Source organism: Solanum stenotomum, chromosome 10, assembly GCF_019186545.1.
Source record: "Solanum stenotomum isolate F172 chromosome 10, ASM1918654v1, whole genome shotgun sequence".
Lineage (NCBI taxonomy): Eukaryota > Viridiplantae > Streptophyta > Magnoliopsida > Solanales > Solanaceae > Solanum > Solanum stenotomum.
In genome coordinates, this window is record NC_064291.1 from 20,940,865 (window position 1) to 20,965,844 (window position 24,980).

The following is a 24,980-nucleotide window of genomic DNA, read 5'->3' on the forward strand; positions in this document are numbered from 1 at the left end:
GTCAAGGTTTCTAGTAGCAATCTCCTTGTTCCATAACTACGTGCCCCTGTAGGTCTTAGCTTAGTGGATCCACTAGATAGATATTAGGTATGTAGGTTCTACCTTGGCAAGTAGAACCCTCTCTTTTCAGTGTGGGAGTAGAACACCGGATTTCATGTAGCTCACATAGTCTATGTCGGTTATGGCAATGTCTCCCGAAAGTTAAGAAATGAACTAAGATAAGAATATGAACTCTAGTCATGATTTCTTGAAGAGTTATTTAGTGTAGGTAGGACTATGGACCCTACTTATGCATTGTACAAGTGGAATCTAAGGGAGGTTATGATTAGACTCTTTATGTAATGAAGACTATGGTCTATGTATGTTAATATGAAAGCATGTTAAGGTTGACTTTACTTATGTCAAGACATGAAGCATGATTATGCATGTGAATTATACTTATGACTTCTTAATGGGTTTGCTTAGTATATGTGGGGGTATGGTACTCCATGTGTACATTGCACAAGTGAGCTTGTGAAGGGGTTGTGAGGGTGGTTTACCTATGATATGAACTAAATGGGTTATGACTAATGATGTAGTAAATGAATGAGTCCTTATATGATGTTATAAAGTATGTTCGTATTATGTCTAATGTTAAATAAAGATGTTATGGCTTGTTGAATATGATGTGCCTAGTCTATGATGGCTTCCTAGGAACACTTGGTGTGAGTAGTATTATGGAATGCTACTTGCACATTGCACTAGTTTGACTTGGGGGTTGTCTTAGGTGATGGTGCCTATGTGAAGACTATGTCTTATGGTGTGCTTATGACTCTATGAATATATGTGGTTGGATTGATGAAGGTTATATGTAAAATCACCTTTAGTAACCTTAAGGTGATACATTGCACCAAGCATTCCCTAAGGATTGCTTGAGGAAAGGAGTTAAGATAAAGAAAAAGGTAATGTATTGTATGCATTGAATGTGCCTAAAATGTTATAAGTGGCTTTATGTGTTATTATGGATGATTTCCATGTGTATGATGATGTATGTGGTTTATATTGTTCCTATTGTACGAAATGCTCTTGAAGTTCTCTAAAAAGGCATGATGCATGGTTTCCAACTAAATGTCCCTTTTAAAAGCATGGTTTTTGCATGGTTATCACACTTAGTGCATTCTTGTACTAACACCAATCTTTTTCATCTTTTTACACCAAGTGTAGGTGGTAGTGGCTAAATGTCCTTTCCTTGAAGTGTTGAGCTTGGCTTACTATTCCCAAGTTGGGGTGTGTCCTTATAGATTCAAGGACCTTTATTTTGAAGAGTTTCCTTAAGTTCGATGTATTAGATAGTAGTTTCTTTTGTATTGTAAGGGTTGTGTCCCTCTTGTGTTGTAGTTGTGTTTTAAGATGGCTACCCTAAGACGTAGTAGTCCAATTGTGTATTAAAGGTTTTAATGAGATGACTTTTTAAGTCTTATGTTATATTATGAAAAAATTTTAAATTTTTCGCTATTTTTCTATGATAAATGCTATGACGAATGCTAAGGGCTTGTATAAGACCTCCGAGAGGTCGAATACGCCAGTAATGACTAGGGGTTGCTCTCGGGTCGTTACAAATTTGGTATCAGAGCATAACGTTATAAAAATGGTCTTAGGATTCAACGTCTCATAAGTCACGTCTAGTAAAGTCTTGTTCATTGGTGTGAGTCGCGACACATCTATGAGCGAGAGGCTATATGACGATAGAAGTTACACTTTCTTCATTACTCTTGTGTCGTGCTGTAGAGCTTTACTCCATATGAGATCTCTCTCTTACTTTCCCTTGTCCGGTGGTCTTCTTGATGTGATTATTTGGAAGGGGTGATGTTGCAAGGATCGGGGGAAGAAAAGGTGAGTTTTAATGCTTATTATGATATAGTGACTATATGAGTATATATGAAGGTAGATTTGGAAATCGTATTGTGATGCCAATCATGGCTATGTGTGACATATGAGGTTGGAAGCATTACATTGAAAATGTTGTATGGTGGTGTAGTTCTCGTATGATAAGAGTCGTTATAGTGAGAATAAAATCTTCTTTTTTGGATGATGAGTTGCATTATGGTGATGGGTAATGATAGTAGAAAGTCATGGTGTAGAATTGAGGAGTTTTTAAGGAATGTGGTAACTAGTGTGAGTTGAAAGTTGCCCTTTGTTTTACGAGTGATGCTTCATGGTTGTCCTTGTGTGAATCGGAGTTCTTGTGTAGGCTTGCCCTAAGAGCGGAAAAAAGGGCTTTGTTCCATGAGTTGGAATAGTGTTTTGCTCTAAGGTTAACTTGGAGAGTTGCATGTACCCTTTAGTTCATGGGAAGGACAAGAGAATAGATGTTGACCAACTTTAAAGAGGATAGTTGTCTTGTAAGGTTGATCTTAAGTATGGTCATTCAAAGAGGGTGTTTAGATAATACCTACGCATGGTTGAGCGGAGAGTTACACCGAAGGTGATAATAAGGGTATGATGTAATAAATAGTTTATTAAGCTCACCCCAAGTGGGGTATAATGTGCCTATATGGTAAGGTTTTGAGTGCCCCTAATATTTCTACATTGAACTTCCTTGAGTTCTCCATGTTGAGAACAACTTTGGGTGATAGATATGAAGTGGAGTGGTATAGATACTCATTTTTTCGGATTCTTGAAATCCTCACCTAAGGGAGTATAGTGAAGATTTAGTGGAGAATGGTTCCTACCTTAAAGATGAAGGAGCTAATGATTAAAGGAGTTTGCATAACTTGATCCCAAGAGGGGGACATGGTGCTTAATTGGTAAGTGATAGTTCTCTTGGCTACTTTAATGTGCTCTTAGATGGGTATACCCTAAGTGGGGGATGTTGAGTGAGTAGGAAGGTTGTTGATATCCTTATTTTTTTTTCCTTCTATTTTTATTCAAGCTTGAGACCAAAGAGTTCCTTGTAGCTTGTTCATGTTTTGGAGTCTTGCAGATGATTATGAGTTGCATGATCTCTGTATTTTATGCATGTCCTAGAAGACACTATGTTATGCATGTATTGAAGGATTCTTATTACATAAAAATGGAATTTTAGTAATAAAATTCATGTTTCTCATGTCAATATGCATCTTTATATGGTGAATGCACTCTTGACTTCATGAGGAAGAGAGTATGAGCATTATTAGGTTAGAAGTTGAAAATTTTTCCTTAAATAAATTAACCTTTGTGTAATGCTTGCTTAAGAGTTTATGATGCCATATGTATATGTTGTGACTAGGAGAAGGTAGTCCCTCCTTGAACATAACTAAACATGGTAATTCCATGTATGTTCTTGATAATATGCTGATTAAATGATATGACTTGTAGATGATCTATAATTCTCATGTTAGGGTGCAACTAGTATGAATTTCTTAATTGCCTCATGAGTGGAAATGTTGATCATGTCTATGTGTGCATTTGAAAGCCATTGCATATTGGACCCTATGATGATATAAAAGGGGTAAATATCATGTCATGATTAGGAGAAGGTAGTCCTCCTATGAACATGAGAAGGCCTATGTGGTTGATGCTGTATGAGTTGGTTTGAAGTGCATGCTTAAATGATTTCTTATGATAAAGTTGCATAATGTGCTTTAATGAGATAGTTGCATGCTTTGTTTCTTTGGAGTTTGAAATGAGAATGATGATTTGGAGAAGGTTGTTCCTCCAATGAAATGGGAAATGATAAAGTTGATGCATAAGGAGCTGGTAGATGTGTTGCTGCTTTCTTCAATTGCACAAAGTTGTTTTGAGCCTTTAATGTGGAGCCGATGTTCCTCCTTCATGTGTGCTGTTATGTTGATGTTGTATGTTGTGTATTGTGAGCTGCTAGTTGGGTCTTTGAGTCCTCGGAAGTGATTTAAGTGTCATTCGAGGACGAATGTTCCTAAGTGGGGGATATTGTAACAACCCTCAAAATGAAGTAGGATAATGTAGAGCGTCACATGGGTTTTATGCATTAATAACTTGTTAAAATAATGAAGAATAGCCTTTTTAGTCAGTTTTAAAGAGTTTGGAAGTCAAACGTCAAGGGACGACCAAGGCATTCAGAAACTTTTCTTTTACGTGTTGGTGTGTTCTAGTATGTTGTTCATGTGTTTATGTGTTGTTTGGAGTCTAAAATCAGTGGAGGTGACCCTAGTGTCTTAATAAATATTTTTAGGGTCAAAACGTTCGGGTACGACTCCTCGGGACCACCCTAAGGGTTCCTGGGGAGGACCCCAACCCTTGGCCAAACAAGCTGCCAAGGCAACTTGAAAATGCACATGGAGGGAGCATGTTCTCATCGCGGACTAGCTCCACCATAGGCCAAAAGTTTTGGTCCGCGTCATGGACTCTTCTGTCTCGAAATTTAATTTCCAGAAACTTTTGGGAACACTTTAAAAGGTCCAACTAAGTGAGGGGTGGTTTGGGTACTTTGGGGAATTATTATAAACGGTTATTCTACCTATTTTATGGTATTTTAAGTTGGTTAAAACCTCAAAACCTAGAATTAGACCTCATTCTTCAAATTGACCCTTCCCTCTCAACTAGTGAATTCCACCAAGGGTGGCATCATGGTCCATAATGGTTCTGAATCATCCTTTGTGATGGATGTGAAGTCTAAGCAAGATCTTGTTACAATAAATATTAATTTGTACATTCATTAATATGCCTCGCTTAGTTATAAATTATGGTGTAAAAGGACACATATTGTACATTCATTAATTTGTTGTAAACAACGGATACAATAAATATTTTTACCCCCAAAAACAACCATAAAAGTGTTTTGAGGTCTTAAGTTTAGTTTCTTCAATGATTGGTCATCTATAAACGATGATTTTAGTCAACTCTTCAAAATTTCTTGTTGATTAAAAAAAAAACTTGTATTAAGTTTTATTCCCCTTATGTACTCTCTTTGTTCACTTTTACTTATGCGCTATACAAAAAATATTCTCTTTTACTTGTTAATTTTAGCCTATCAAGAGAAAAACATATTTCTTGCATGTTTTTTTTAACATCAATTACTTATTCTTCAAATCATTTCCCACGACCTAAGACTAAATATCAATTAATATTGATATTGTGGTAAAATATTAATGTCAATCATTATTTCTGAAGGGGCGAGCAAATTTCACCCTTAATATTAGTTACCTCCAAATCATTTCACAAACTCTAACACTAAATATCAATTAATATGTATATTTTGGTATCATGTCAATCAATATTTATGAAGTTGGACAAATANATAATTTTCAAAGGAATTCTTAAAGAACCCATGATCCCCAAATTATAGAAAATTGGCCTATGATGTGGTTCTTTGTGAATATGATCCCTATTGGTGAAATTATGTTCAGATTAAATTGTATTGATGTTTCCTATGATTATCTATACTTATTCATGTTGAATTTTTGGTATATTGATGAGTTGAGAATTATGGCCTTATGGGCAAAGTTATAGGTTGATCCCTTCGTTTATAGAATTGTATTTAGATTATGTTTATGTTATTGAATTACATAGTTGATTCCTATTGCTAGCTATGCCAATTGATTATGAATTGTTGAGGATTGATTCATGGTGATTATGGCTTGGAGAATTGGTAAGTTGACCTAACTTCTAGTCTATAGTATGAGAATTGATTTTGTGTGGTTTGGCCACTTATGTTGGCGGTGTTTACTTTTTGTCTATCTATGCATGTTGAGATCATGGCCTCGAAGGCAATAGATGTGAAGTGAATTGATAATTATGATGCATATGTTTATGAAGTTGTGCTATGAAGGTTACGTATGAAATTCTCAATGCTAGCATGATGTTTAAAGTGTGTTGATGATGAGGAGTATAATGTGAATGATAATGTTAGGGATAAGGTGTGGTCTACATGATTGATTATGTTAAGTACTATTGTGGAATGACCCCTACCTATATGACACCTATATGAATGTGTGATCATAAACATGTTAGAAGTACCTATCCAATGTTGAATGTGACCTTGTCTCCTATGATGAAGTGTGGGTGTGTTGTCTAGAATCCCTGAAGGCTTTATATGTGAATTGCTCATGAGTTGGGGACATTGTGAATTTGTTGTAATCCCTTAAAGGGAAGTGCACTCAATATCAATGTTGTTGCTATTATGTCACTACGAGAACCAAAATGCACACACACACTTTACATGTGTAGCGATGAATATGATGTGTTATGGTGTTTATTCAAAGGTTAACTCTTATATGCACCCTTACATCTTATTATACATGCAAAGTGTATGATTAGCAAGGTATGAATACGTGTTGCATAAAGATGTTTATGTGAAAGGATTTCTCACATATGTACACACACAAATGAATGAATAAGGTTTATGATAATATAGTGAAACTGAGTCTCTTGAAAGTTTTCCATAATTGTACTCTTGACTGGACTATGTTATGAATATGGTATGACTATGTCAAAGGGCATTCTCACATAATGTAGGTTCTATGATGAAAGGTCATTCTCATCTTAGAAACCTTTGAGCTATATGATATGACGGATTAAGTCCCTAAAGCCTATTTTATGAGCTAATGTTAAATAAAGGCTTAAAGACGTTTAAAAAGGGAGTTGGAGCTTAGCACCGAGTGAACATGAAAAATGAGAGTGGGGGCTTCACGTTTAGCAAGTCTAGCTCCCACAAGAGAACCTTCACGTTTAGCAAGTCCAAGTTCCCAACATAGATGTTGTCTCATGAGATGGAAACCTCCACGCCTATTAAATCAAGGTTTCTAGTAACAATCTCCTTGTTCCATAACTACGTGCCCCCGTAGGTCTTAGATTAGTGGATCCACTAAATAGCTATTATGTATGTAGGTCCTACCTTGGCAAGTAGTACCATCTCTTTTTGGTGTGGGAGTAGAACACCGGATTCCATGTAGCTCACATGGTCTATGTCGGTTATGGCAATGTCTACCGAAAGTTATGAAATGAACTAAGATAAGAATGTGAACTCTAGTCATGATTTCTTGAAAAGTTACTTAGTGTAGGAAGGACTATGGACCCTACTTATGCATTGCACAAGTGGACTCTAAGGGAGGTTATGATTAGGATCTTTATGTAATAAAGACTATGATCTATTTATGTTTATATGAAGGCATGTTAAGGTTGACTTTACTTATGTCAAGACAGGAAGTATGATTATGCATGTGAATTACACTTATGACTTCTTAATGGGTTTGCTTAGTATATGTGGGGATATGGGACTCCATGTGTACATTGCACAAGTGAGCTTGTGAAGGGGTTGTGAGGGTGGTTTACCTATTATATGAACTAAATGGGTTATGACTAATGATGTAGTAAATGAATGAGTCCTTATATGATGTTATAAAGTATGTTGGACTTATGTCTAATGTTAAATGAAGATGTTATGACTTGTTAAATATGATATGCCTAGTCTATGGTGGCTTCCTAGGAACACTTGGTGTGAGTAGTATTATGGGATGCTACTTGCACATTGCACTAGTGTGACTTGGGGGTTGTCTTATGTGATGGTTCCTATTTGAAGACTGTGTCTTATGATGTGCTAATGACTCTATGAATATATGTGGTTGGATTGATGAAGGCTATATGTAAGTTCACCTTTGGTAACCTTAAGGTGATACATTGAACCAAATATTCCCTAAGGGTTGCTTGAGGAAAGGAGTTAAGATAAAGAGGAAGGTAATGTATTGTATGCATTAAATGTGCCTAAAATGTTATAAGTGGCTCTATGTACTATTATGAATGGTTTCCATGTGTATGATGATGTATGTGGTCTATATTGTTCCTATTGTACTAAATGTTCTTGAAGTTTCTCTAAAAAGGCATGGTGCATGGTTTCCAACTAAATGTCCCTTTTAAAAGCATGTTTTTGCTTGGTTATCTTACTTAGTGCATTATTGTACTAACACCATTCTTCTTCATCTTTTTACACCAAGTGTAGGTGGTGGTGGCTAAAGGGCCTTTCCTAGAAGTGATGAGCTTTGCTTACTATTTCCAAGTTCGGGTGTGTCCTTAAAGATTCAAGGACCTTTATGTTAAAGAGTTTCCTGAAGTTCAATGTACTAGATAGTAGTTTCTTTTGTATTGTAAGGGTTGTGTCCATCTTGTATTGTAGTCGTGTTTTAAGATGGCTACCTTGAGACGTAGTACTCCAATTGTGTATTAAAGGTTTAAATGAGGTGAATTTTTATGTCTTGTGTTATATTATGAAAATGTTTTAAATTTTCCGTTATTTTTCTATGATAAATGCTATGACGAATGCTAAGGGCTTGTATAAGACCTCCAAGAGGTCGAATACGCCGGTAAGGACTAGGGGGTGCTCTCAGGTCGTTACATAAGTCATCGGGATGGTATCGATGTTATCAATAGTGTTGACAACCAGGCTCAATCAGGTGAAATAGGTGTAATTTGCATACCACGAGCTCATGGGAATGAAATAATTGAGGTCACTAGCACAACTCTTCATTTCCTCCTAATGAGGGGACTCTATGGAGGGCTAGAACACGAAGACCCACATGAGCATGTAAGAAATTTTACAGAAGTGTGTAGTCCATTTTCTTTCAAGAATGTGTCACAAGAGTCAATCTTGCTTCGGTTATTTCCACTATCTTTAACGGGGGAGGCTAGCAATTGGTTGGACAAGTTACCGAACAATTCGATCACATCATAGGAGGAGCTGATTATAGCATTCAGTGCAAGATTCTTTCTCCCATCAAAGATGAAGAAACTTAGAGACGACATTCAAGGTTTCATGCGATGGGAGGACGAACCCATCCATGAAACGTGGGAGAGGTTTAAGAAACTCTTACTTAAATGCCTAACTCACAGGCTACCAAATGATATGCTACTCCAATATTTTTACCAGAGTCTTGATTCGATTAATAAAGGAGTGGCTGATCAATTGGTACGAGGGGTAATAATGTTGCAATCATTTGAAGTGGCTTCATTTCTTATTGATGACATGACAAAAATAAATCAAGCTTGGTACACTCAAGAGGATCAAGTCTCTCATTTTTGTTTTAGAATGACACAAGAATAACTTGATAAGGAAAGAAAAAGGGATGCAAACATTAAGAAAATGTTGACCCAAATGGAGCTATTACAAGAGCATATAATGGAGAATACGGGAAAACCCAAGGGGACAAGTGGAGTGTTTAGAATTGGGGAGGGTTCTTCCTTAGGTTATTCAAATCTGGGGAAGAATCAAGGTTGGAACTCCAAGAGATATGGGGAGGGTTTCCACTCATGCTATTTATAGCGAGGTGGAAATCAAGGTTGAAACTATCACAAGGGGGAAGAGCAAAGGAGATACTATCAAGATTGGGCTAAGCAAAGTGATTATTGTAGAAGAGAGGATGACCATGAAGAGGACCACGCTCACTTGAGTGAGAGCCCAAAATCAAAAGGGAATGCAAGTAGTCCCTGGGTGAATGATTTGTTGTTACACATCCTTGACAAAGTTGAAGGTTCAGATGATTTGTTGAAGGGGATGAAAGCTGACTTTTCATCATTCAATAAAAAATTGAACTCTCACGCAGATGCAATCAAGATACTTGAAGTTCAGTTGAGCTTACTTTCAACACAATTGAAACCAAAATTGACAATGGAAGATGATGATGGAGGGTTGGCTGTGGTTACTCGTAGTGGAAAGGTAGCAATAGGTGATGCGATGGAAAATAAAGAAACTCAAACACATGAAGAAGACAAAGGCATGGAGGAACAAGAGATTGCCAAAGGACCACAAAAAGAAATAGAGAAACACAATCCAATCCCAAAAGTTATGCATCCTTTACCCAAAATAACTCCTCCATTTCCCCAACATCTAAAGAAGAAGAATGACGATGAGAAGTTCAAGAAGTTTTTATCAGTGTTCAAGACATTATCAATTAATCTCCCTCTTGTGGAAGCATTGTTGGAAATGTCGGGTTATGCCAAGTTTATGAAGGAGTTAGTCACAAAGAAAAAGATCATCGATTTTGAGACAATCGAAGTTTCCCATAGTTGTAGTGCAATTATGACTAAGGAGCTGATAAAAAAGAGAGAAGATCCTGGAGCGTTCACCATCCCTTATACCATCGACATGCTCCAATTTGCTAAAGCCCTATGCGATTTGGGAGCAAGCATCAACCTAATGCCATATGAGATCTATAAACAACTTGGGTTGGGGGAACCGAAAGCCACAACAATGAGACTCTTGATGGAAGATCGATCAATTAAATATCCTGTAGGGATACTATATGACATCTTGGTAAAGGTTGACTGATTCATTTTCTCGGCTGATTTTGCCATTGTCGATTGTGAAATAGATGCTGAAATTCCCATCATTTTGGGAAGATCATTCTTGGAAACAGGGAGAGGATTGGTGGATGTTGAAAGTGGAGAATTGAAATTTCTGGTGAACGAAGATGAAGTAGCATTTAATGTTTGTAAGTCAATGCAACACCCAAGTGATATTCATATGGTCTCGATTGTTGATGGTATTGAAGAGGCGATGGCTAGTGTGAGCCATTTGATGTGTATGAGTGAACCACTTGAAGTCGTGCTTGCTAACTATATTGAATTCGAAATTCAAGCCTATAAAGAGGTAGTAGCTGTGCTTTCAGGCTTGGGGGGGGGGGGTATTCAAAGGCTCCATTGAAGTTGGACATTGATCTAAAAAGCTGAGAGAGTCCTCCCGCAAAGTGATCAACAGAATAAGCACCAAATCTGGAGTTGAAAGTACTTCCCTCACATCTCCGATGTGCTTTCTTGGGTGCAAATAACACCTTACTGGTGATCATTGTAGCTGACTTGCTTGAATAGCAGGTAAAATTGCTCCATGAGGTAATGAGATGGCATATCAAAGCTATAGGTTGGACTGTCACTGACATACTGGCCATTCCTCCCGGTATTTGCACTCACACGATTTAGCTTGATAGTGATTATAAGCCGAGTGTTGAACATCAACGGAGATTGAACCCACCGATGCAAGAGGTGGTGAAAAAAGAGCTAATAAAGTGGTTAGATACATGTATGATCTATCCTATTGCGGATAGCAAATGGGTAAGCCCGGTACAATGAGTACCGAAAAAGGGAGGTATCACAGTAGTCCCAAATGAAAAGGGGGAGCTTGTATCTATGAGGCTGGTGATCGAATGAAGATTATGCATGGATTACCGAAAGTTAAATTTGTGGATTAAAAAGGATCACTTTCCCATGCCTTTCATGGATCAAATGTTTGATCGACTCTCAAAGAAAAGTTGGTATTGCTTTTTGGATGGGTATTCTGGTTACAACAAAATATCCTTTGCTCCGGAAAATCAAGAGAAAACCACCTTCACCTGCCCTATGGAACTTTTTCCTTTAAAAGGATGTTGTTCGGGTTATGTAATGCTCCAGCAACATTTCAACGTTGCATGTTATCTATTTTTGCGGACATGGTAGAGGATTCAATGGAGGTATTTATGGATGACTTCTCGGTTGTGGCTGACACTTTTGAAGCATGTTTAGCACACTTAGCAAAAGTTCTCCGAAGATGTGTGGAGATAAACATAGTCCAAAATTGGGAAAAATGCCACTTCATGGTTAAGGAGGGTATAGTTCTTTGTCACAAAGTGTTGCGAAAGGGGTTGGAGGTTGATAAATCAAAGATTGAAGTGATTGAGAAATTACCACCACAAATTTCCGTGAAGGGTGTTCGTAGCTTTTTGGGAAATGTCAATTTTTACCGGAGGTTCATAAAGGACTTCTCAAAGATTGCACATCCTCTATGAAAATTCTTAGAGAAAGAGGTGAAATTTCATTTTGATGATTCTTGCATGGTGGCTTTCAAGTGCTTGAAAGAAAAATTGGTCTCCACCCCTGTCATCATTAGTCTCGATTAGTCAGAAGCCTTCGAAGTAATGTTTGATGTAAGCGGCACGTCATTGGGTGTTGTACTGTGGAAAAAATGCAACAAACTATTTCACCCCATTTACTATGCAAGCAAGACACAAAATAGTGCTCAAACTATACCATTACTGAACAAGAGTTGCTTGCGTTATTTTATGCGTTTGAGAAGTTTCGGGCATACTTTCTAGGTACTAAAGTGGTTATTCACACTGATCATGCTGCACTGCGTTAACTAATGGCAAAGAAGGATGCCAAGCCAATATTGATAAGATGGGTGCTACTATTGCAAGAATTCAACTTTGAGGTCAAAGATAGGAGAGGTTGTGAAAATTAGGTGGCTGACCACTTATCAAGATTGGAAGGCAAGGAAAATGATGAGCTGGAGATCGACATAAATGATTCTTTCCCCGATGAGCAAGTATTCACGGTAACTCTCAAACAACCTCCTTGGTATGCTGATTTTGCCAATTACGTAGTGTGTGGATTAATGTCGGATGAACTGAACTTCTACCAACAAAAGAGGTTCATGTTTGATGTTAAGAAGTACTTTTGGGATGAACAATATTTATTCTAAGAGTGTGCAGAACATATCATTAGGAGATGTGTTCCGGAAGAAGAAGCCATAGAAATTCTCCATGCTTGTCATGCTTCACCGGTTGTGGGTCATCATGGTGGTGTGCGTACACCTGCTAAAGTTCTCCAAAGTAGCTACTAATGGTCGTCCCTCTAAAATGATGCTCATTAGTTTGTTCAGAAATGCACTAAATGTCAAAAACAAGGTGGAGTGTCCAAAAGACACGAGGTACCTCTTACACCCATTTTAGAAGTTGAGTTATTTGATATTTGTGGAATAGATTTCATGGGCCCATTTTTTATTTCATTTGGTAATAAATATATCTTGGTGGCCATAGATTATATTTCTAAATGGGTGGAAGTTGTTGCGTTTCCAAACAATGAATGGAAAAGTGTTGTTCAATTCATGAAATGCTACATCTTTGCTAGATTTGGTACTCCTCGGGCTATTATTAGTGATAGGGGGATCCCACTTTTGCAATGAGTGGTTCTCGACCGCATTAAGTAAGTATGGAGTGAAACACAAAGTAGCAACTTTGTATCATCCCCAAACAAGCGGCCAAGTTGAAGTATCGAACCGGGAGATCAAAAGAATCTTGGCCAAGACAGTGAATACTAACAAGACTAATTGGTCTCGAAAGCTTGATGACGCGCTATGGGTGTATCGTACCGCATACAAAACACCAATAGATATGTCTCCGTATTAGCTAGTTTTCGGTCGATCTTCCCTTCTACTAGTTGAATTAGAACACAAAGCATTATGGTCATTGAAAGCTCTAAATCTGGACTGGGCCAAAACTTCGAAAGATAGAGTAGAGCAGTTACATGAGTTAGACGAATTCAGGTTTAAGGCTTACGAAAGTTCAGCCCTTTACAAGGAAAAGATGAAGAAATGGCATAATTCCAAAATCCTTAAGAGCTAGTAGTCAGGGTGGGAGACTAGGTGTTACTGTACAACTCTAGGCTTAGACTATTTCCAAGAAAGCTCAAGTCCAAATGGTTAGGGCCGTTTAGAGTTACACGAATGTTCACAAATGGTGCCACTAAAGTTGAAGGTCAAAAAGGACCTGCATTTATGGTTAATGGGTGACGCTTGAATTTATACTTTGACGAATGCCAAAAGATTTCTCAAATTGAGGTGGTGTACCTGGAAGATGCTTGAGAGCATTTTCACGTCCTGTCATGACGTTAAATAAGGCGCTTCTTGGGAGGCAAACCAAGTGTTAGTGTTTTAAAAAATGTGTGTTGATTTTACAAGTGAAGGATATTATGCGAGAAAAAGATTCTATTGGCAAATCACCGAACCCGTTCGGCGAGCACAAGATAGTGCTCCCTATGGACTTCAAAAATGGGGCTGAGATTCTGGAACATTCGACGGGAGACCTTCATCAATCGGTGAATCACCGATGTGCTTAGGCGACCCGATTTTTCGTGCCCATTTACATCAGCGCTAACAACATAACTCAATGATTTTTTGGTGATGTTCCAAGTCCATTATGCGAATCACCAACCTGTTCGGTGATTTCCTGCATGTCCACTAATTTGCCCTTTCTGAGTGTGTCGCCCATTGGAACTAATGGCGACATTTAGATCATTGGGCGCACTGCCAAAGCATTCGACGACTGGTTAATTTTCTCGCCAACTGGTGCTTAGTGAAGATTCCTCATCACCTTGCTCAGTATGTGTCACGACCCGAGCATACACCCCAGAAGCGACACAACTTATAAGACTCCGAAAAGTCTAATACAAGTCTCATAGCATTCATAACATTCGATATAAGGAAAATGGTACGGAATTAAAAAAAAATTAAATCTATACAATCAAAACTTCATTTAAAACATTCAAAAATAGCGGAAGTCTATTGTCTCACATGGCCATCTAACACAAGATCTTGAAACAAAAATAGGGTCAAGACTCTTTACAATAGAAAGTCTAGAAATAGTCTATTACAAAGAAAGAGATGAAACATGAAGCACTTGTCCTTGAATCCATGAGGACATACCAATAGTCTTGGAAGAACTCAATCCAAGCTTCAACTAGAGAGAATCAACTCAAATGCATGAATGTACACTTGTAGTAAAAACTGAAGAATATGGGTTCGCATAATTAAGTACTAAGTATGATAGTCATGCAAAAACNAAATAGTCTATTACAAAGAAAGAGATGAAACATCAAGCACTTGTCCTTGAATCCATGAGGACATACCAATAGTCTTGGAAGAACTCAATCCAAGCTTCAACTAGAGAGAATCAACTCAAATGCCTGAATGTACACTTGTAGTAAAAACTGAAGAATATGGGTTAGCATAATTAAGTACTAAGTATGATAGTCATGCAAAAACCATGCTTAAAAAGGACATTTTATTTGAAAGTCATGCATATGCCAATTTTGGTAAAACTTTATAAACATAGGTATAAGAGGAATAATATACAAACATAACCAACATACAAGTCATTTCATCACATTAGAACATAATAAACATATAAACCAATCTTTTACATTAAGCTTTCACCTCAAGTAACCCTCAAGCTATACTTCGTGCAATGTATGAATATTGTCCCATACCACCATCCACACTAAGTACCACATTAAGGCCACCAAAAGTGAATTTACCATTCATCCGTTCCATCTTTACACAATACTCATACATAAGAGACATAAACATTTTATAAGTCACATCAACTAAGTCATGCTTGTGCAATGTATGAATAGCATCCCATACTACCACTCACACTAAGTACTCCTTTGAAGCCACCATAGACAAGGCACATTCATACTCAATAAGCCATGACAAGGAAGTAACTCATAATACAATCCAAGTAAAGCATACATCATCCCATTAAGCATATAAGTCATCATTCTTCATTAGCTTCATTAAAAGCACCTTCATTCAGTAGACATTAAATGAACATCCTCATTAGCATCACCATAAGAGCACATTCATTCATTTAAAATTATATCATAAAGGAACACACCATGTCTATTCTCAAAGCCTACTTGTGCAATGCATGGATGGCATCCCATACTACTACCCACACTAAGTACTGTATTCTAGAGAGGCCATAGTTCATTAACATTCTTTGTGGGGGTAAGCCTTAACTGACCTAGACCATGTGAGCAATTCATGGAATCCCGGTGTCACCCTCACCGCATAAGGGATTCCTACTTGCCTAAGGTAGGACCATTACTTTTAGCTTAGGTTGAACCACTAGCTAGACCTATGTGGGAACATAGTTATGGGATAAGGAGATTGTTACTAGACACCCCGCCTTAACTCATGGATGAGCATCCATCCCTAGAGATTGCTACTAGATACCCCACCTCAACTCACGGAGGAGGATCCATCTCAATTCATATACACTTGGTGCATAGCATTATTCCCCACAAAGTACTTAAAATTTGTTACTTTGGTTCATTATTATGGGATAAGAGATTGTTACTAGATACCCCACCTCAACTCATGGATGAGTATCCATCTCAAACCCAACATTCTTTCATTGGATAGCTCATAGATTCAAAGATGAGAATAGCCTTTCAACTAAGAATCCTATATTATGAGAAATTCCTTTCACAACATGTCATTATCAGTCATTAGAGTACAATTGAGAATAGTCTTTCAATGAACCAATCACATTAACATAATCATAGAAACTACATTCATTTTTCATTCAAATGTGTGTATGTAAGAGTAACCTTTCACATATATCATCATTATTCATAAGCTTTCAATACTGACACAATTTCATTCTAAACATGATCATAATACATTCATTGAGATAACACGCATATACTTCACATCATAATCATACATATATTCTTCATGAATTTTCCTTCCAAGGGTATGAATCAATATCAACCCATAAATCCAAGCCACTACAATAGATAATGTAATTAACATGATTCAATAACTAATTCAATATAAAACTAAACAATTCAACATACTTTTATGATCAATCAATTCCTAATCACAATTCACAAGTTAAAAATTTGGGGGAAACATGGGTTTGTAAAAGAAATTGACCATAATTCATCAATAATTAAATAATCCATTCATAATTCATCATATATAACCTTTTGAAAACATTTTGGAATTGAATCCATCCATAGATTGAAAACTAGGGTTTTTGGGGAAAATTGGAGACTTGAAATCATCTTTGATAGGGCTCGTTGAATTAAATTTAGACAAGGATGAAGACAACCATACATTTTAGGGAATAATTCCACACGAAATTGAAGAACAAATCTGCTCCTTGACCCCTAGACTTGATTTTGAACTTGCTCTTCAATGGAGTTTCTAGAGAAAAAACTTTTGGAGAGGCGGGTTCTAACTTTGGGGTGTTTTGAAATAATGAAGTCTAAAAAGAAGTTTAAAACTTTAAAAAATCTTAAACTACTTTAGTAACTCAATAATAACCGTCCCTTAACTAAACTAACTCAAAAAGGAATTTACTAAAACACCCCCACATTGGCCGAGCCTTAACCGCTTTTACAGGCATGACTTACTCTCCGTAATCTACGGACCGTAGGTGGGGTGACGCCCCATTCTGCTGGTCCTTGGTTTGGGGATGTGGCTTGTCATTTGGGGCCATGACCTATGGAGGCCATCCATGCGGAACGGATGGACCTACGAGGCGTAGGTCCTCATCCGTAAGTCACACCAATTTGGAAGATTTTTGCTTTCTTGGGGTCTTGGGGGTTAGGCTTTAGGGTCCTCCTCAAGGACCCCTTGGGTGGTCCTTGGGGAGTCATACCTTTACATTTAACCCCTAAACCCCTCAACCTAAGCTTGGGACAACATTATACAACATGACACCTAGAATTTGCCCCGTTGGTTTGGTTGACTAAATGATGCAAGCTCTTCAAATGTTCTTAGGCAACAATTTTAAAGAGTGAAACAATTTGACATTATACCTCATATGTGGCATACCTTGTGAGTGTGTGAACTTTTCTTGAATCCCCTTTAAGCCTTACCCTTTTCTTGGAAGAAACTTGAGCAAATGAAACCTTTCTTTATCCCTTCACCCATAATCCTCATGGAATGTGGTTAGTTTGAATAGCCAACTTAGGCCAAAAGCCTAAGTTGGGGGTGTGGTGAAAGAAGAAGGTGAATCAAGAAGTGCAAAGAAGTCCCACCTTGACCCATGGCTTTAAGAAAGATCGAACCCCTCCGTATAAAAAAACAAGAGAGAAAAAGAAAGGAAGAGTGAAAAAGTTTGAAATAAAGTTGTGCAAGTGCAAAAAAATGGGGTGTGCAGTACTCCATGGAAATTGAATAGTGGGGTGAGTCTTGAGCATGAATGAGAATTATGAAGAAAAAGAGAGTGTTGTTCATAACACATTTAATGAGGATAAGCAGCCATTGAGCCTAAATGACCATACATTTACACTCAGCCCTGTTACAAGCCTGAAAAGACCTTTGTGATCTTGAGTGAGTTGAAACAAGGGCTGATTGGAAAATAAGGGAAAACCTATATGTGTTCATCTTTGTGAGTGTGAGAATTGTTTTTGATTCAAGAGCTATAAATTGTTGAACAACTGTGTGTGAATGTGGAATCATTCTTTGTGTGAGGCTATTTTAGTACCTTTGTTGAACTTGAACTTGCATCTAAAACAAGTATTGCGAGCTTCAGATTCTTTGATAATAGTGAGTCACAACTTAAGTCATTTAGTGCACAACTGATCCTTGCATGACTAAGTTGAGTCTTTTTGTGTGCATTTATGATTAAGTCTTGTGTAGCACTAGTTGAGACATCCTTTTTGAACTGCCGAACTTGAGTTTTACTTTAAGACAAGCAAAAGTTTAAGTTGGGGGTGTTGATGAGTTCGACATTTGGACTCATTTAGGGCTTTATTTATATAGATTTAGTGTCCTCAAATGCTTTTTTTGTGCCAACAACTGATGTAAAACCATTGATCTTTAGATGCATGGATTGAGGAACAAAGCTAGGACAAAAATGAGCAATAGAGACAAAATGAACGAAAAACAGAAGGGAAAAACAAGCTGGATGATCACCGATGTCACTTGGTGACTCACTGAGTAGCCACTCTACCACCTAAAGTTACAGAACGATGAGGCTGAATTAGGGGTAGTTTCGGTGAGCAACAGTTCTATTTTGCGTGTCACCGATCGCTTCGGCCATGGGTGACCAGGTCACCAAAAGTACTGTTGGAGATCCAGCTAAGTTTTGATGGGCGAGATGAAAGGAAAAAGGGGGCATTGCGGAATCACTCGGCGATCCTGATCTGGCTCACCTAAAATTACAGTGGCTGGACTAAGAAGAGGTGAAAAATGAAGGGGAGATGAACGAAAATTGGTGAGTCGCCAAACGGTCGCGAAGACTGACTTACCTCGCCGATTGGTCCTAAACAACCACACGTTAAACTTGCATAAATTGATTTTTGCCAAAGAGAAGGTATTCAGAAATGTAAGGAAAAAAATTGAGAGCAAAATACTACCATTGTGCATTTCAAGTGATTTTAGCAAGGTTTTTCATTGGGATTTTGTAATAGAGAAGATTTTAGTTGATTGTGACTTTCGAATTTCATTTACCTAGCTATGGAAACCGTGGCAGGTGTTGATTTTTATCTTTTCTCCATGATTGGCTAAAATCATATCCTTGGGGGTTTGACAATGTGACCAATTGTTGCATTCTACTAAATGGGTGTTATCGATTAGCGAATGTTGGTGTTAATTTGAAGAGGGTCTAAATTATTATGGTGGCTTAACTTCATTATTGCATCTTTGTGTGATAAATTTTAGAGTTTTGTGCTTGCTCAAGAGAGAATTACATAACCAAGGAAGTAATTTAGCATTCTCAGTAGTGGATCTTGACGGTTTCAGCTTGAGAAAGTGAAACCCAAGACTCAGCCTTTGTATCTAGCTCGAAAGAGTGGATTTTGATGAGAATATGAGTTGGTTAGCTTATGGATAGTATTCAGGTTCGAGAGAACTAAACGGAAATAAAACAATTGTTCGAGAGAAAGTTACTTTACTTATAGTCCATTCTACCCGCGACGAATTAGCATTATCGGTAATGATGCACACCCATTAATTTGAATTCAATAGTTGGTTAGTCAATCCCCCAAGTGTGTTCAAATTATCTTATTGGTTCTTGTTAATACATTGAAGTGCGTGCTTCCCAGTTGCAAATGTCATCGTCATACTTTCGTATTTGAATTCAAAGAAAGCTACTCTCTGTGGGACCGACCGCAACTCATTTAGTTGGGTTATAAAACTGACTAACGATCGTTGACTCTTAGAATTAGATGAATGGTCCTTGAAACGTTAATTAGTGCCAATATTCTCCTTTTGTTTGTATTTTGTTAATTTTTTCTTTTGAACTTTTGTAATTAATGTTTTATTTATGTCAATTTTTTTTTTTGGGAAAATTGTCTCTTTACTTAAACTTTCGTTTTCTCTTCATAAATGCGACTGATTTAACGCCCACCTACACCTCATACAATACTAGCTGTAGGCAATGATAATCTAGTATAAAACCCAATAACTAAGTTGGGGTCGAACCCAGAGGGAGCGATACATGTCCGAATTTAGTTACGAAGTTATGAGTGCGATCTACTCAGTTATAGGATTAGAAATTAACGAAAACATTTGAATAAATCATAAGGGGTGACATGAATGTCAAATGCAGGATTTGGTTGGTCAATAAACAACTAAAACAACTATTAAAAAAAGGGAAACAATCGGTAAAGAGGACTTTTTCGGGAAGTGATCAATCATAGGCTAATTTTGCTATGTGGGTAATTGAAATTTACTAACAATTGCTAAATCTTAGTAGGTAGGCTAGACTGCAGATACAATAGTTTTCTCTCGAACAACTATCACAATTCAAGTGAGTTCTATTGAAGCTCGTCAAGCTTAACAATAAAAACAACCCAAGACATTAATTTATCTACTCTCTTGATCTAGATAGCTAGAGTCAAGTTTATGATTTACTAACTCGAGTTGAACCCACATCAACCCAATAACTACAATCATTAAACGAAAACCTTGGTTTTAAAACATCTTTCTCAAGCAAGCCCAGAACTCTAAGTTAGAATTGCATTTGCAACTACAATTCATAGATTAATCCACAACTATCAATTAAATCCAGTTCAATTAAGTATTTATATCAGTGAACAACAATACCCATAAGCTAATTAAGCCAATAATCACATGATCATACCCCCAAGAATTGGGGTTTTAGCTACACATCATAAAAAGTGAAAAACAATTACCAACTATGTTTGCCATAAGTTGGGTAATGGTTTCAAAGTCTCCACAATTCTTCAAATCAAACAAATTCAAAAACCCTATTGAAGTTCCTCAAAATCAAGTCTCAAAAGCTTTAAAGTCTGCAATAGAGAGCTCAGGAGAACTCTTAATCTAAAAAGATTTCTTTCCACAAGTGTATAACTCCTTTCTTTCTTTTTGAACTTTAATTTATAGTTTCCCAAATTTTGTTATGTAGGGTCATTAGGTGAGATGAGTTGTAGGGGCGTCGACCAAGTCGGGGACACACCCATTGTCCTAGTCCATCGCCAGTCTTCCCTAGATTTTAATCCTTAGGGTTCTCTGTCTTTAGACGATCAAGGTAAATATAGTTGAGTTATTCGGTGGTCCGCCGACTGTCCATTTCCTTCGCCCAGTAGGTTCTTCCCCTGGGGCTGTCATGGTAGAAGTTTAGGCGAGCCAAAGAGCAACTCGGCGGTTGGCTGAGTGGTCTTGGCGATAACCAGGTTTTCCTTCCTTCAACTTCTTCAGCTTTTTTCGCTCCTTTTTGCCTAGTAATGTCCTTGCCTTGCTCCTTAACCTTCATTGAAGCATATCAACACTTTAACATCAGTTTAGAGCATAAATTAGGCATTTGAGGACACTTAAACTATAAAACCTAAGCCCTAAATGAGTCAAAATCTAAGACTCAACAACACCCACGACTTAAACTTTTGCTTGTCCCAAGTAAAACTCAAGATCAATTAGCTGAATAAGGATGTCTGCATCTAGTGCTACTCAAGAATAAACACAAATGCACACAAGAGGTTCAAACTACACATACAATGCTGAATTTTGCACTCTAAGTTTTAAATTGTGACTCACCATTATAGAGTATACTCAAGCTCACAATGCTAGCTTCAAATGCAAGTTCAACCTCAAAAAAAGCATTCAAATGCCCTTACAACAAAGATGATTCCATGCTCACACATGATTTCTCGACAATGTAAGATACCGGAATCAAATACAAGTCTCACACTCACAAATATGAATACATGCATGATTCCACTCATAGGTTTGCCCCTATTTTCCAATCAACATTTGTTTCAGCGCACTCAAGATCACAAAGGTCTTTTCAAGGCTTGTAACGGGGTTGAGTGCGAAGGTATGGTCATTTTGGCTTAGTGGCTTCTGCCTTCATTAACTATGGCCTGAACATTACTTTTTCTCCTTCTCTTCCACATTCAAACATGTTCACAGTCCCCCCCCCCCCTCTTATTTCATTTAAGCAAAAATCATTGGATACACCATTTCTTTTACTCCTCTAACACACTTTATTTAACAACTTTTTCTCTTGTTCAGTCTTTTTCAATGTTTAACTTTTCCTTTTCTTTCTTCTTCTTCCTTTTTTCCATAGAGGGGTTTCATCTTTTTCAGAACAATCCATCAACACGGGGAATCTTTTTCACACTTCTTGACTTTCCTCCTTTTTAACCACCCGCCCCCCCAACTTAGGCTTTTGGCCCAAGTTGGCTATTCAACAAACCAAGACTTCATGAAGGTTATAGGTGATAGGGTAAAAAGATCAAAGTTTCTCATGTTTCTTCCAAAGAAAAGTATAGGCTCGAAAGGATCCAATCAAGGTTCACACTTCTCACAAAGTAGCCACAAAGATGTATGATATCAATTTGGTTCATTCTTCAAAACTTTTGCCTAAGATCATTTCTATTGCTTGCTTTACTCAATTAATCGGACTAACAGGGAAAATTCTAGGTGTCATAAAACACAATACTTACGACTACCTCACCACACAAGGTATTTGATACAATTATCAAGCCAGACTCCACATTTTCTAGCTAGCGTGCAATGATCATCACAAGAGACTTAATCGACAACCGGCAAGTCACAACGAGATGCTTAAAGTTCACATATGACCTATGTAACTCAGTTTTCCTCATTATAGCCACATACTGATATCGTTCGATTTAGAGGACTACTCAAGTCATCCGTATTGACAAAACTGACACTCGAAAATGCAAGAGAACCGCCACAATCAATTACAAAAAAGTTGGCAAAATTTTTTAAAATTGGTTAAAAACCATTTGCACAATAAAAACAATGGCCCAACATGAATCAACAACCAAGATATATATAAACATAAAAAATCTCCAATATTCATAATATGAAAACCAATAACAAAAAAATGTTCACAAAAATAGTCTAATAGAGATGGGTATGGAAATACCTCATCCCGCCAACAAAAATAAACAGTTTTCCTCAAATGCAAATAAAAAAAATCATTCTCAAAATAATAGAAAGGGAGGCAAAAGAGACATCCTGCCAGTCTATGCTTGGGAGAAGTCTGCATGTCAGCTACTCCCTCTGTCTGGGTATCATCCCCAGGCTCCTTAGTATCCGTGACTCCTATGGAGCCCACCATAAAAGTGTCGTGGAGCGATGCTTGCCTAGCCGTCTCAAACATGGCACCCTCAAAATCTGCCTAGTCCTCATATACGGTCTCCTCTTGAACACCGAGCTACTCCTCATCTGTGTTAGCCTCAGACTCATCATCAGCATCATCAACTCTAATCTCATCTCCGATAATAGCCAGAGGAATCTCAAAAGTAGTTTGAACATCTGCGCTCGAGACCTAGGGAATGTCTACCGTACTGAACAACATCGACATGTCAGTGAACTTTAGCTCATCCACATCTCTCCTTAGCTCAGCAACATCGGCCTTCAAAGCCATCACATCAACAGCACCCAAAGCCAACTTGTGACCCTCAATCATCTATCTGTGTTCCCTTATCTCAGCATATATCAGGGCCAAGGCAGTAGCAATCGCCCTCTCTATCAACCCAGGCACGATGGCCTCTACCCAGTAGGCACGTACATTAGCAGATTGGGCCAGAGGTCCCATCTTGTATAGCATTGACTAGTTGATAGGTGGTCAGGAAGCAAAAGAAGCAGCAGAAGTAGTGGGAGAGGGTGCTACAGAAGAATTGGGAATTTCAGAAGTTGAACGTCCATAAGTACTTGTAGGCCTAGTGGTCTGAGGGGGCTTGACTATCTCGGTCGCAACATATCATCATCAACAACTGGGAACGTATCAGCCAATGCAGCCCTCCTGCTATAGGCCTCATCTCTCATGTGCTCAACCTCAGTAAGTCAGATGTCAGTAGAAGAGGAGGTTGTAACCTCGACATCCACCTTCTCGTCCCTTCGAACACGGGCCCATTTGCACAACTCAGTTAACACCACCAGAAATGGGAGCAAGATTTGGCTCTACTTGGCCCTCACGACCATCTCCTGCTCAATTAGCAGTCCCAAATTTAGCCATAGATTGTCTATGACTGACCCTAAACCAGGTGCCTTCGGAATGTAGAGAATGGATTCATTTTGGGAAGGCATGATAGTGCTGCTGATGAACCTGAACTAATACGTAGCAGCTATATTGAGGTTTTTTTTCTCGATCTAGGCACCAACGTCAATCCACCTCGGGGTCGCATCAAAGAAGAAGGGTGCCAGCCATCCCTTAAGGTCCACCAAGGTCATTTTGTTGAACAAATCAGAGTAATTATGCATGAAATCCCAAGAACACCCAAGAACTACATTTATGTCTGAGCTGTTGCATTTAACTTTCTTTCCCCAAACCAACACAAAGTCAACCATCTTGACGGCACTTGTCTTCTTCTTCCCCTTTGGCACTAACTCTCTGTAGGCTGAATAGAACTCCCGAAACCAAGTAGGAATGTAGAGGCCTCGGGGTTTTGTGAACACCTCAAACTTGTTGAACTTCAAAGTGTCATACATTTCTGAATATATGTCCACCACACTATCAGTGGACAACCACTTTTCCTTTAATATTGTCCCCAAACCGTCTGCCTTTAGTCTACGAAGTGACTAGGGAAGAGGACCCTGAACTGGTAGTGTAGGGACAACTGTCAGAGTTGGAGCTGGAGCTGGAAGAGTTGGCATAGGAGGCTCCGGGATCATAGATGGATCATGCATAGATTTGGAGAGAAGCTTTACTCTTCTCGACTGTAATAATTGATCATCTTCCGGCTTGGAGATGGAGGCTGGAGAACTCTCTGCCAAATCACCCTTATTGTAAGAGGGAGTGCGCTACGTGGAATAGATTCCCTCACTATTGGAGCTCTGTTCCGCTGGTGTTGGTTGCACTGGGCCTTTTCCCTTGCCCTTTCCCCCTATCGGAGGAAGTTTGGTACTCAGGACCCGGGAACCAGCTGCTTTCCCATTTATCATAATACCAAGTGCCCGCTTTCTCGGTGGTTGTTCCCTACCAGCAACAATTGGAATAGCCATAATTGCAAAA

General features: G+C 38.2%; 1 protein-coding gene across 1 annotated transcript in view; it reads left to right on the top strand.

Moving 5' to 3' along the window:
* LOC125842812 (uncharacterized) overlaps positions 1–10,255 on the top strand; it is a 28,469-nt gene extending 18,214 nt beyond the window's left edge. The window contains exon 2 of the mRNA XM_049522114.1: positions 9,340–10,255. Within this exon, the coding sequence (XP_049378071.1) occupies positions 9,340–10,255 (916 nt within the window). The remainder of the gene's footprint in view (positions 1–9,339) is intronic.
* The last annotated feature ends 14,725 nt before the right edge of the window (positions 10,256–24,980 follow it).